The sequence below is a fragment of the Penaeus chinensis genome, chromosome 4 (genome assembly GCF_019202785.1).
Source record: "Penaeus chinensis breed Huanghai No. 1 chromosome 4, ASM1920278v2, whole genome shotgun sequence".
Classification (NCBI taxonomy): Eukaryota; Metazoa; Arthropoda; class Malacostraca; order Decapoda; family Penaeidae; genus Penaeus; species Penaeus chinensis.
The window spans coordinates 19,730,684-19,744,797 of NC_061822.1; the positions used below are offsets into that span (position 1 = coordinate 19,730,684).

The following is a 14,114-nucleotide window of genomic DNA, read 5'->3' on the forward strand; positions in this document are numbered from 1 at the left end:
TCACGCACATTTGTGGCTCCCAAAATAGAATTGATAGTGGTTGCCTTGCCTACAAGTTTGGGTCTGAGGTGGAAGTTCTCAGATTCTCAGATAAAAAAGCATGCAGAAGAGGTTTTTCTCAAGGTCAATACACGTCTGAGTAGAATTGAGGGTCACTTGATCTGAACCATGTCAGAGCAGCTATTTTTACATCTTTAATAGATGGAAAATTTCAATGATTTTTTTTTTAAAGTTTGGAAACAAGAAGGAGCTAAACTGGATGTTGGACGATTTCCTATCGAAATTCATGTAGCCGAGAGCAGTTCATGATGGAAGAGAACACATGGATACAGCTTTTCAGAGCGTTTTTCTTAAATTATTTGGACAGCTTTCTCAAAATGCATTCATAATAAGCAGATGTAATTGTTTTCTTGCTCTCAAGATAGTCAACCCGCAAAATACCCTCTGCATCCCAGGAGATAGCGGCTCAGATTTTGCTTTGACAAGTTCACTTCCACCCCTATGCATCCACTGCTCTGGTTGAATTTTGTCCTCTGAATCGTACAGGTAGAGCCATGTTTCATCCCCTGTCACAGTTCTCTGCAGAAAAGCTTCAGACACCTCATTCCACTTGTTCAAAATTTCAATTGAAAGATCTACCCTTGTTTGCTGCTGATCTGGGTGCAACAGCCTTGGGTGTGCAGAACCCACATAGATGTTGAGTGTGTCTGCTACTGATTTAGCATCAATGTTTTTCTCACAAACTGACGTTGATGGCCTGCCACTGCCAGGCTCATCTTCAATTTCGTTTCTACCACTTCTGAACCGACTTATCCATTTGCATGTTGTTGTTTTATTTGGGGCATTGTCACCATAAACTTGTACCAGAGCGTCAATGATTTGCCTATTCTCCCAACCAAGTTTCATCATGAATTTAATGTTTGTCCTGGCCTCGATTTTGGTGGATTCCATGTTGCTTGAATGGTGCCTGACTTTCAACTGGTGGCGATGCGTTATTACCTGCATTTAAGGAATCATGTTAAAACACGTTATAACACGTTGGTACAAGAATGTTCAGGCGCATTGAAATCAAAATCCCTTTTTGAAGCCCCCTCAAAGTATGTGTGTGTGTGGGGGGGGGGGGTATATACATCCATATATATATATATATATATATATATATATATATATATAAATATATATATAAATATATTTATGTATATATATGTATTTATACACATGTGTATATATACATACACACATATACACATACAAACAGTACATATATATATATATATATATATATATATATATATATACATATACTGTTTGTATGTGTATATATGTGTGTATGTATATATACACATGTGTATAAATACATATATATACATAAATATATATTTATATATATCTTATGATTTCGTTTTTATTATATGTCACATCTCCGTCTGGTTTCTTTATTGCATATATTTGATTTCTCCATATTCTTAGTCTACTCTTAGCTGTTTTCATGCGGGTACCTGAGATCACTGTTTCATTTATTATTTGAGTATTGAATTTCCGCACATCTTATCTCTTCTTTTTGTTTATAGTTTTTGCTAGTTCAGCTAATTCTACGTTTTTGCATAAGTTCTTTAATTTCTATCGAGAGCTTACTGGAGCTTTGTTTGACGTTCTTACCGCCTACTTCAAGTGCAGCTCCTTTTATTATGTCATTGAACTGTTTGTTGATTTGGGCAGTGTTGAGATCTTCGTTGCTGAGAAGTGAAAGTCTGTTTTAGATGTTAATGCTAAATTCTGTCGCTTTGGTCTTCAAGTTAGTTGGCTGCGGTTTTTGTATGAGTTTATTCCTTACCCTTCTGAGGTGTAATTTAATTTGGCCTCTGACCAACCTATTTACTTTATTAATGCTATATCGCGCCTATTTGAAAATAAGAAGTCTTTGATGTCTGATGGCGACTTCCATGTCCACTTCCGCTCTAGTCTTTTTTCGAAAAATGTATTCATGATATTGAGCGATCGAGCCTCCGCAAAATCGACTAGCTATCATTACTATCCCCTATCATTCCTAGTGCCTACTCCATGATTCCCATCTACGGTTTCTCCTTCTGTCTTTTTACCTATTTTGGCATTAAAGTCTCCCATAATTATTGTGAAATGGATTTTTACTCTTTCGCTAGCTAAATGAACATCATAGAAGCTCTCTATTTCGTCATCACTGTGGATGCAGGTTGGAGCATAGACTTGAACAAGCTTTAAGTTGTACCTATTATATTTAGTTTTATTATTACTGAAGCCACTCTTTCGTTTATACTATGGAATTCTACTATATTCTTTTCTAAACGTTTGTTAACTAAGAAACCTACCCCTAATTCTTGCTTGCTACCCTGTGGTTTGCCTCTCCAATAGAAGACGTGTCCATCATTTAGTATATTCTGTTCTTCGCCTAATCTTCTGACCTCACAGACTCCCACAACACCCCATTTAATGAAGGAGAGTTCCTCAAGTAATGCTAGAAAGTCTGATTCTTCTTCTTTATGATTTGCAAAGTTCTAGCTTCGCCCGGGCCTTCTAAATATGTTTGTCTGACACTCGGTGCTTACCGTGGCGGCGGGATTGCCAGCAGGCGCTCCTGTCGCCATGGTGTAAGCATATCGCACAGCCTCTTTACTAGCACGGCGGCTGTTATGGGCGGTCCCTGTCTCAGGAATTGTGTATGGTCACAATTTTCTAAGTAGTGGACTAGTGTGGCGTTCGGCTCGCCGCAGTGCCTGCAGCACCTTTCATCGAGTTCGATTATTGTGATAATCTGCCATGCACAGTGGCAGATTATCGGTACCTTTGATGATTACTTCAGAGAGTGCCAGTGGTTCATAGCCTGTGGCGTCTGAGTACTAGCTGGCCGAGGGGGAGGTTCTCGTTTCCTCTCTGTGGAGCTGCCGTAGGAAGGTACAACCGACCAAGGCACTCTTCTGCTTAAGTAATTTTCGGCTCGGTTTTATCGTCATGGGATTTGGGGCATACCCTTGCCAGCAACGGCTAGTCTGTCTGCTAGCTCGTTCCCTCTGATGCCGATGTGGCTTGGGACCCAGTTGAGGATAATTCTTCTACCCTGAGCATGAATTCTCTGTGCCATTGTGAGAATCGTGGTCAGTAGGTAGATGTTGTCTGTGGGTGAGCTGTGATGAAGACAGTCAATGGCTGCCCTGGAGTCTGTGTATGACCACGTGTCCTTCCCTTAGGGACGCGTGGGCTAGGGATCCCATGATTGCAACTGCCTCTGCCTGTAGCGAGGAGGCGTTGTCTGTTACCCTCATGGATTGCATGGCGTCCCCTGCTGCAAAGCCGGCGCCTGCAACGTGGCTCAAGGGATCGACCGATCCATCCGTGTAGTATGTTCTACTACCCGGAGGGTAGTGAACCCGTGGAGGTGTTCGTGCGGGGGGGCCCATTTTCCATTGAAGCCGGTTTAGTACCATGGCCGTCTTGGCCAGGCAGCTGAGCAGAGAGATGGGGCGGTACTTCCCCGGCTCCTTTGGTTTTGGGATGGGAACTATTGTAGCACTCTTCCAACTCTGGGGTCGAGTTAAAGTTTCCCAGGACTTGTTGATGAGTTGCAAGAGTGCACGCTCACCTTCTAGTCCTAGGTGGGAGATAATGGGGTACAAGATCCCATGTCTTGCCCTCAGCCCGGCTAGCAGACTGTTGCTGCTCGTTCTCGCATAGAACTCGTGCGCCAGTCTGTTAGCCTCTGCTTGGGGGTCGTGATGCGTGCACCTCGCTTGACCCGTTGCCACAGCTCTGAAAGGGTGGTTTGGTGGTCGATGGACTCACACCATTCCAGCCATTTTTCCTGTCTCACTCTGTTGGCAGTTTCCTTGGCATCCGTGACAGCATCCCTTAGGAGGGATAAGTTGTCGGGGGTTCTTTGCCTTTGGAATAATTTTCAGCACATGTTCACCCTGTGGTTGACCTCCCTTCTGGACCCAGGCCAGACAGAGGGCCAAGGCGTTTTGAAACGCCTGCCAGTTGACCTTGTCTGTTTTCCATCTTGGATTCGGTCTTAGGATTTCGCATCCATGAGGGTAGTTATAGTGCCGTAATGGTCACTTGTGACGGTCTCATCGACACACCAGCCAATCCTCCCCACCAGAGTCGCAGTGGCCAGGGTGAGGTCTAGGACCCCTGCTCTGACATGCGTTGGCTCTTGGGTGTTGAGGAGAGCAATCTCAGGGAATATCTCTAGCACGTCGGCTATGTGATAGCCGGCCGCATCCGGTGCCCGGCAGGGAGCCAGGATGGGGTGGTGTGCATTGAAGTCTCCCCCTATGATCACTCGGTCGTGTGCAGCAGAAGCACAGACCTGGCTGATGTCTAAGCTTCTACAGCGTGGCCGGCTGTACACGTTGTACAGTTTGAGGGGCCCCCCGGCCAGTCCGGGCACGACAAAGGTCGCGGGCTCGCGCCACGCAGCCGGCCGGGGGCCGACGGGGTAACCATTCCCCGTGCCGCCCCGCTTCTCGGTCGGTTTGTGGCCCTGCCCTTCACACAGGCGACCGCTCCCGTCTAGACGTCCGGAATGGTTTTCGAGTACCGCCCCCCCCTCACTGAGGTGAAACAACCTTTGGATGGTTGCTTCAGAGGGATGAAAGGAACCAGCTGACAAAAAGGACAAAACCCCCCTTCCCTCACTGAGGTGAAACAGCCTTTGGATGGCTGCTTCAGAGGGAAGGGGGAAACAATTTGAAAAGACACAGGTCCTTTCCTTCCTCACTGAGGTGAAACAACCTTTGGGTGGTTGCTTCAGAGGAATGTAAGGAACTGCCTGGCAAGAACGCAAAACCTCCCTTCCCTCACTGAGGTGAAACAGCCTTTGGGTGGCTGTTTTAGAGGGAAGGGTGAACCACTTCGAAAAGACACAGGTCCTTTCCTTCCTCACTGAGGTGAAACAACCTTTGGGTGGTTGCTTCAGGGGAACGAAAGGAAGTGCCTGACAAGAACGCAAAACCTCCCTTCCCTCACTGAGGTGAAACAGCCTTTGGGTGGCTGTTTTAGAGGGAAGGGGGAACTACTTTGAAAAGACACAGGTCCTTTCCTTCCTCACTGAGGTGAAACAACCTTTGGGTGGTTGCTTCAGAGGGATGAAAGGAACTGCCTGGTAAAAGTGCAAGACTCCTCTTCCCTCACTGCGGTGAAGCAACCTTTGGGTGGCTGCCTCAGAGGGCTGAGCAAAAGGGCTCCAAACAATGATGTCTCGTAGGTGGAAGGGCATCCCCTCTGGTCTCTCCCCAGGGGTTTACACCTACCCACGCGTTTGCCGTGCGTGGCAGCCTTGTGCGCTGTGGAGACGGGAGTCCTGGAGGTTGAGCGATGCCGTGAACGAGTACGCCCTGCGGCTAGCAACACGCCTCTTTGGTCCTCTATTCCAGCAAGATAGGCGGCCTGATCCCGGCCCGGTCACGGTCAATCGGCTGGTCTCCCCCGGGAGGCTAGGGTCAAGCAGTCATGCCGCCATTGGCACTCACAATGTTCCGTGAGTGCCGTCACAATGGCTATTGGCTGCGTATATCCTCTCATCACTCCTGTTGCTGTTAGACACTGGTTCTGACACTCAGCTTCCCCTTGTTGGACTCCGTGGTGGGTGGGGGCGTGAGAGGATGAAACACTTACCAATTCATGGATAAAACAATCAAACACCCCCCACAGACTGAACTTACAGTTGACGAACCGCGCAAGGCCCAGACCACGGTAGTCACCATGAAGGCATATGCGCCTTCCGGTGGCAAAAGAAAGCCCCAAGCACAGGATGACACTGTCACCCCTGCTGCTAAGGTGGACAAGACCGAAGCCAATGGGTCTGTCCACCGAATAGTCAAAGATCTTGACTCGCGAGCTGGCCTCTCCAGGCCAGCAGCTAAGCCAGGGAGGCCCCTGAGTTCACAGACGGCCTCCCCGACTGAGAGGGGAGAGCAGGCTGAACCAGCCGCATCAGCTCCTGCCTCCTCAAACAAGCCCGAAAGCCGAAAGGGCGGGCCGAAGCGTCCGAGGCCGGATACCGACTCTGATGAAGAGTCGGGACCCCCTAAACGCTTCACCCAGTTCAAAGTGCCAGCTAAACCCGAAGGCTTCGACAATGCCTACCAATTGGTCAGGGCATTGGAGTTGCAACGGAAAATCCGGTTGTCGATCCGGGTCGCCCGAGATCAGGGCATGATCATAATGCCCAAAGATCAAGCTACCTTAAATTTCCTCCGGGAAACGAAGGAGCTAACTGATGGGAGAAAAGTGAGTCTTTCCCCACTAAGTCCCGAGGAAAAGAGAACCAAGATGGTGCTACTTGGCTTCTCAGTCTCGTATGATGTGGAGCTGATCGCTTCACACCCACAGGTCGTGCAGGCTTCCCGAATGTCGAAGGGGAAGACCCCAACCAGGCAAGTCCTGGTGACCATGAAAGGTGCCCCAACCACTACCCTTCATCTGGGTAACTGGGGCACCTACAACCTTCGAACGTATGTGCCAGAACCACTTCGGTGTTTCAAGTACCAGAAATACGGTCACCACAAAGCTAACTGTACAGCCAAGCCTAAATGTGGTGTCTGTAGCAAGGCACACAACACAGAGGTATGCCTCAAGGCATACAAAGAGGGAAAGAGGGACACAACAGCCAAATGTCCCAACTGTGCCAAGAAGCATCATGCCTGGAGCCTGACTTGCTCTGTCAGGAAAAAGGCGGCCCTCAGGCGACAAGAGGTTGCTCAAAACCGATCAGACTTTGTTCCTGCCCCACCGGGCACCCATGTCTGGGGAAGGAACAAAAGCGAAAAGGCCCCCTGACCTCCTAAGAGGAAGGAAGCCGCCCCCCAGCCGACACCGGATGTCTCCAACAAAAAGGAGTTTCCAAAAATGCCAAAGGTGCAGAAAAAGAAACTAAAGAAAAAAGTTTCTAAGAGCACCACAAAAACCTCCCCAACAGATGATCATCTCCTCTTTGACGAGGACGATATGACTCTCCTGTTAACTGCTGTTGTCACAGCAGTAGCAACAGCCCTGGGGAGGTCGAGTGAGGAGGCCGAGAAGGCAGTTTCGGTCGCCATGACGGCAATGACCCAGACTGTCGCAACCCTGAAGGGAAGAAAGCTGGCTAGAGAAAAACCAGCCTCACCCTCACCCCAGGACGAGACTCCCCTCCCCACTCCAAACCAGGCCATGTCTTCATAGGCAGAGCCAAAACAGGCTGAATCTGTGCAGCCAGAGCCAGATCACGCTGACCTTGCCCAGGCAAGGCCAGCAAGGCCAGCCAAGAAAAAGCCTGAGAGAAAAGCCGAACCAACCAAAGTCAGAGCTACCAAAGGCTCTCCACCCCCCAGTGGACCCAAGGATAGCCTGACAACAGACGAGGAGCCCTCAACCAGCGAGGACCTCGCAATGGAGTTGTCAGACTCCGACGATGTCTCTGATGTAACTATCACTGAGTAACATCATGACACACCATCTAAGCATCCTACAGTGGAACATCAATAGCTTCTCTGCAAAGAACGCTTTTCTCCAAGCAGTAGTGCGATCAAGGAACATTGACACTGTCATGCTCCAGGAGACATTAACAGTGGACACTGTTCGCTTCTCAGGGTACCATGCCTTCACACTGCCACGAACACCTGGCAAGAGAGGCTTGATCACCCTTGTGAGAGCAACAATCCCCTGCTCCGCAATAGCCGATGCATCGCACTGTGGAGACGATGTTGAATCCCTTGCCGTCGAGGTTCACCTGGCCGGGGGGCACCTCAAACTGTACAATGTGTACAGCCGGCCACGCTGTAAAAGCTTAGACATCAGCCAGGTCTGTGCTTCTGCTGCACACGACCGAGTGATCATAGGGGGAGACTTCAATGCACACCATCCCATCCTGGCTCCCTGCCGGGCACCGGATGCGGCCGGCTATCACATAGCCGACGTGCTAGAGACATTCCCTGAGATCGCTCTCCTCAACACCCAAGAGCCAACGCATGTCAGAGGAGGGGTCCTAGACCTCACCCTGGCCACTGCGACTCTGGTGGGGAGGATTGGCTGGTGTGTCGATGAGACCGTCACAAGTGACCATTACGGCACTATAACTACCCTCATGGATGCTGGCCCAGCCGAAATCCTAAGACCAAATCCAAGATGGAAAACAGACAAGGCCAACTGGCAGGCGTTTCAAAACGCCTTGGCCCTCTGTCTGAGATGCAACAATCCCCCACAAAGCGAAAATGTGGAAGTGCTCGAAGCCAGCCTGCTAAACGCCATTAATGAAGCAGCCTCACAGACCATACCCAAAACTCGGCCTGGGTCCAGAAGTCACAAAGACGCCTGGTACTTCAATGACGAGATCAGGGAGGTCAACCACAGGGTGAACATGTGCCGAAAACTATTCCGAAGGCAAAGAACCCCTGACAACCTATCCCTCCTAAGGGAAGCTGTCACGGATGCCAAGGAAACTGCCAACAGAGTCAGGCAGGAAAAGTGGCTGGAATGGTGTGAGTCCTTCGACCACCAAACCACCCTTTCAGAGCTGTGGCAACGGGTCAAGCGAGCTACCAGCCGCTCAGCCCCGAGGTGCACCCATCACGACCCCCAAGCAGAGGCTAACAGACTGGCGCACGAGTTCTCTGCGAGAACGAGCAGCAACAGTCTGCCAGCCGAGCTGAGGGCAAGACAAGAGCGTCTACAGCCAGACAGACACGCTCAGATCAGAGAAAGGGCAGCCGAACCCGATAACTCAGACGTTATCTTTTCTCTGAGGGAACTAAGGAAAGCCTATAAAACCAGTTCCAACACAGCCCCGGGCTCTGATGGGATCTCGTACCCCATTATCTCCCACCTAGGACTAGCAGGTGAGCGTGCACTCTTGCAACTCATCAACAAGTCCTGGGAAACTTCCACTCTACCCCAGAGTTGGAAGAGGGCTACCATAGTTCCCGTCCCAAAACCAAAGGAGCCGGGGAAGTACCGCCCCATCTCTCTGCTCAGCTGCCTGGCCAAGACGGCTGAGAGGATGGTACTAAACCGGCTTCAATGGAAAACGGGACCCCCGCACGAACACCTTCACGGGTTCACAAGGGGCATGGGCACAGCACACAGCTTAGCCACGCTCTTAAGCACAATCAGCAAGGGCCCAGCTGTGGTAGTATTCCTTGACCTGGAGAAGGCTTTTGAACTGGCAAGTCCGCTTGCCAATCAGGAAAGCCTGATCCAGAAGGGAATCAGAGGAAAGCTCTTGGCTTGGATAGGTGACTACTTCAGGAACAGGACTGCCAATGTCAAATTCCAGGGTCACCTATCGCAGCACATGCCGCTCGAAAATGGAACGCCACAGGGTGGGGTTCTCAGTCCAGCCCTATTCAACACTTTAATGTCCTGCATCCTCAACATAAACCTCCCAGTGGGGTGCCAGATCATCTCGTATGCAGACGATCTCGCTATCACCTCCACTGGACCACGCAGCCAGAATAAAGCCCAGCGTTGTCTGGACCTCGTGTCAGAGGAGTGTTGTAGGACGGGACTAAAGATCTCTGCTGCCAAATCCAAAGCCATGGCTTTGAGACAGAGAGTTCGAGGCACAAGACTGAAAATCCAGGGAGTGGAATTAGAATGGGTCAAGGACTACCTATACCTTGGGGTAAGGATAAACCGGACCCTCTCCTTCCATAAGGAGGTCCAGTACCTGGTTGACCGAACCAAAGCAAGACTGTCTGTCATGAGAGCAATGACTGGGAGACGCATAGGGGCCAGACACAAAGTACTAAGATCATTCTATGTACATGCTGTCCGGCCCATTGTGGACTATGCCTCAGTCGCTCTAATTGCTGCAAAGAAAAAGCACACAGACAAATTAGAAACAGTCCAAATTGAAGCTGCCAGGATCATTCTGGGTGCCCCGAGGTGGACGAAGGTCCTCAACCTCCAGATGGAGGCAAACCTTCTCCCCCTGGACTCACGAATCGATCTAACGGCAACACAATTTCTGTCAAAGGTCATCCAGGCTCCCAGGAACACAAGCCTAAGACAAAAATTAGTCAGATGCCTCGAACAAGACAACGAGCTCGTTGCAAACAACTCCTGGCTGTCTCATACAGCCAGGGTGTTGATACGCCATCAGCTCAAAGAACAGCTTCTTGCTAAGGGCATGGACTCCCCCCACCCCGACTTTGCCGAAGCCCCGCCGTGGGCACTGAGCCTGATAGAGTTCAACATAATGAACCTGTCAATGAAAAAGAGCCTATACCCCATGCCTAGCCTAAAGGCAGAAGCCCACAGGGTCATTGCAGCCATCACTCCTCCGGGTAGTAGAACATACTACACGGATGGATCGGTCGATCCCTTGAGCCACACTGCAGGCGCCGGCTTTGCAGCTAGGGATGCCACGCGATCCATGAGGGTAACAGACAACGCCTCCTCGCTACAGGCAGAGGCAGTTGCAATCATGGGAGCCCTAGGCCACGCGTCCCTAAGGGAAGGACACGTGGTCATACACACAGACTCCAGGGCAGCCATTGACTGTCTTCAGCACAGCTCACCCACAGACAACATCTACCTACTGACCACGATTCTCACAATGGCACAGATAATTCTTGCTCAGGGTAGAAGAATTATCATCAATTGGGTCCCAAGCCACATCGGCATCAGAGGGAACGAGCTTGCTGACAGACTAGCAGCCGCTGGCAGGGGTATGCCCCCAAATCCCATGACGATAAAACCGAACCGAAAATTACTTATGGAGAAGTGTGCCTTGGTCGGTCGTACCTTCCTACGGCAGCTCCACAGAGAGGAAACGAGAACCTCCCCCTCGGCCAGCTGGTACTCAGACGCCACAGGCTCTGAACCACTGGCACTCTCTGAAGTAAGCAACAGAGGTACCGAAGTCATTCTTCACAGAATGCGCCTAGGTTACCACTGTGCATGGCAGATTATCCCAACAATCGAACGCGATGAATGGTGCTGCAAGCACTGCGGCGAGCCGAACGCCACACTAGTCCACTACCTAGAAAATTGTAACCATACACAATTCCTGAGACATGGACCGCCCACAACAGCCGCCGTGCTGGTAAAGAGGCTATGCGAAATGCTTACACCATGGCGGCAGGAGCGCTTGCTGGCAATCCCGCCGCCACGGTAAGCACCGAGTGTCAGACAACTCAATGAGACAGCCGTAAAAAAGCTGACACAGGCCGGGCCATATCTAGAAGGCCCGGGCGAAGCTAGAACTTCGCAAACCAAACCCCCCCCCCCCCCCCCGGCCAGGTGAATCTCGACGGCAAGGGATTCAACATCGTCTCCACAGTGCGGAGCAGGGGATTGTTGCTCTCACAAGGGTGATCAAGCCTCTCTTGCCAGGTGTTCATGGCAGTGTGAAGACATGATACCCTGAGAAGCGAACAGTGTCCACTGTTAATGTCTCCTGGAGCATGACAATGTCAATGTTCCTTGATCGCACTACTGCTTGGAGAAAGGCGTTCTTTGCAGAGAAGCCATTGATGTTCCACTGTAGGATGCTTAGATGGTGTGTCATGATGTTACTCAGCGATAGTTACATCAGAGACATTGTCGGAGTCTGACAACTCCATTGCGAAGTCCTCCCTGGTTGAGGGCTCCTTGTCTGTTGTCAGGCTATCCTTGGGTCCACTGGGGGGTGGAGAACCTTTGGTTGGTTTGGTCTGACTTTGGTTGGTTTGGCTTTTCTCTCTGGCTTTTTCTGTGTCTTTTTCTTGGCTGACCTTGCCTGGGCAAGGTCAGCGTGCTCTGGCTCTGGCTGCACAGATTCAGCCTGTTTTGGCTCTGCCTGTGAAGGCATGGCCTGGTTTGGAGTGGGGAGGGGAGTCTCGTCCTGGGGTGAGGGTGGGGCTGGCTTTGCTCTATCCAGCTTTCTTCCCTTCAGGGCTGCGACAATCTGGGTCATTGCCGTCATGGCGACCGAAACTGCCTTCTCGGCCTCCTCACTCGACCTCCCCAGGGCTGTTGCTACTGCTGAGACAACAGCAGTCAACAGGAGAGTCATATCATCCTCGTCAAAGAGGAGATGATCATCTGTTGGGGGAGGTTTTTGTGGTGCTCTTAGAACCTTTTTACTTTAGTTTTTTTTTTTTTTCTGCACCTTTGGCATTTTTGGAAACTTCTTTTTGTTGGAGACATCCGGTGTCGGCTGGGGGGTGGCTTCCTTCCTCTTAGGAAGTCGGGAGGCCTTTTCGCTTTTGTTCCTTCCCCAGACGTGGGGGGGGGGGGGGGCAGGAACAAAGTCTGGTCGCTTTTTTAGCAACCTATTGTCGCCTGAGGGCCGCCTCTTTCCTTACAGAGCAAGTCAGGCTCCAGGCGTGATGCTTCTTGGCACAGTTGGGACATTTGGCTGTTGTGTCCCTCTTTTCTTCTTTGTATGTCTTAAGGCATACCTCTGTGTTGTGTGCCTTGCTACAGACACCACATTTAGGCTCGGCTGTACAGAGAGCTTGGTGGTGACTGTATTTCTGGCTCTTGAAACAAGGAAGTGGTTCAGGCACATACGTTCGAAAGTTGTAGGTGCCCCTGTTACCCAGATGAAGGGTAGTGGTTGGGGCACCTTTCATGGTCACCAGGACTTGCCTGGTTGGAGTTTTCCCCTTCGACATTCGGGAATCCTGCACCTGTGGGTGTGAAGGGATCAGCTCCACATCATACGAGACTGAGAAGCCAAGTAGCACCATCTTGGTTATCTTTTCCTCGGGATTTAGTGGGGAAAGACTCATTTTCCTCCCATCGGTTAGCTCCTTCGTTTCCCGGAGGAAATTCTGGGTAGCTTGATCTTTGGGCATTATGATCATGCCTTGATCTCGGGCGACCCGGATCGACAACCGGATTTTCCGTTGCAGCTCCAATGCCCTGACCAATTGGTAGGCATTGTCGAAGCCTTCAGGTTTAGCTGGCACTTTGTACTGGGTGAAGCGTTTAGGGGGTCCCGACTCTTCATCAGAGTCGGTCTCCGGCCTCGGACGCTTCGGTCCGCCCTTTCCGCTTTCGGGCTTGTTTGTGGGGGCAGCAGCTGATACGGTTGGTTCAGCCTGCTCTCCCCTCTCAGTCGGGGAGGCCGTCTGAGAACTCAGGGGCCTCCCTAGCTTAGCTGTTGGCCTAGAGGGGCCAGGCTCGAGAGTCAATTTGTTTGACTATTCGGTGTCACGCCTTAGCAGCAGGCGTGACAGTGTCATCCTGTGCATGGGGTTTTCTTTTGCCGCCAGAAGGCACATATGGCTTCATGGTGACTGCCGTGGTCTGGGCCTTGCACGATTCGTCAACATTTTGTTCAGTCTGTGGGGGGTGTTTGCCGATTGACCGTGACCGGGCCAGGATCAGGCCGCCTGTCTTGCTGAAATAGAGGACCAAAGAGGCGTGTTGCTAGCCACAGGGCGTACTCGTTCACGGCATCGCTCAACCTCCAGGACTCCCGTCTCCACAGCGCACAAGGCTGCCACTCACGGCAAACGCGTGGGTAGGTGTAAACCCCTGGGGAGAGACCAGAGGGGATGCCCTTCCACCTACGAGACATTATTGTTTGGAGCCCTTTTGCTCAGATCTCTGAATCAGCCACCCAAAGGTTGCTTCACCTCAGTGAGGGAGGGAGCTCTTACACTTTTCCCAGGAGGTTCCTCTTATTCCTCTGAAACAACCAACCAAAGGTTGTTTCACCACAGTGAGGAAGGAGGGGACCTATACTTTTTCAAAGTGGATCCCTCTTCCCTCTGAAACAGCCTCCTAAAGGCTGTTTCACCGCAGTGAGAGAAGAGGTGTCTTGCACTTTTACCAGGCAGTTCCTTTCATCCCCCTGAAGCAACCACCCAAAGGTTGTTTCACCTCAGTGAGGAAGGAGAGAACCTGTACCTTTTCAAAGTGAATCCCTTCTTCCCTCTGAGACAGCTTCCCAAAGGCTGTTTCACCTCAGCGAGGGAAGGGAGGTCTTGCAATTTGGCCAGGTGGTTCCTTTCGTTCCCCTGAAGCAACCACCCAAGGGCTGTTTCACCTCAGTGAGGAAGGAGAGGACCTGTGTCTTTTCAAAGTGATTCCTCCTTCCCTCTGAGACAGCCACCCAAAGGCTGTTTCACTTCAGTGAGGGAAGGGAAGTTTTGCACTTTTGCCAG

General features: G+C 50.8%; 1 protein-coding gene across 1 annotated transcript in view; it reads right to left on the reverse strand.

Moving 5' to 3' along the window:
* Positions 1–250: 250 nt before the first annotated feature.
* The window catches only part of LOC125025222 (glycine-rich cell wall structural protein 1-like), a gene marked incomplete at its 5' end in the record, with an annotated part of 20,509 nt that continues 6,645 nt past the window's right edge, over positions 251–14,114 (reverse strand). Inside the window, 3 exons of the mRNA XM_047613195.1 lie at positions 251–274; positions 442–566; positions 973–999. Of these exons, the coding sequence (XP_047469151.1) occupies positions 251–274; positions 442–566; positions 973–999 (176 nt within the window). The remainder of the gene's footprint in view (positions 275–441; positions 567–972; positions 1,000–14,114) is intronic.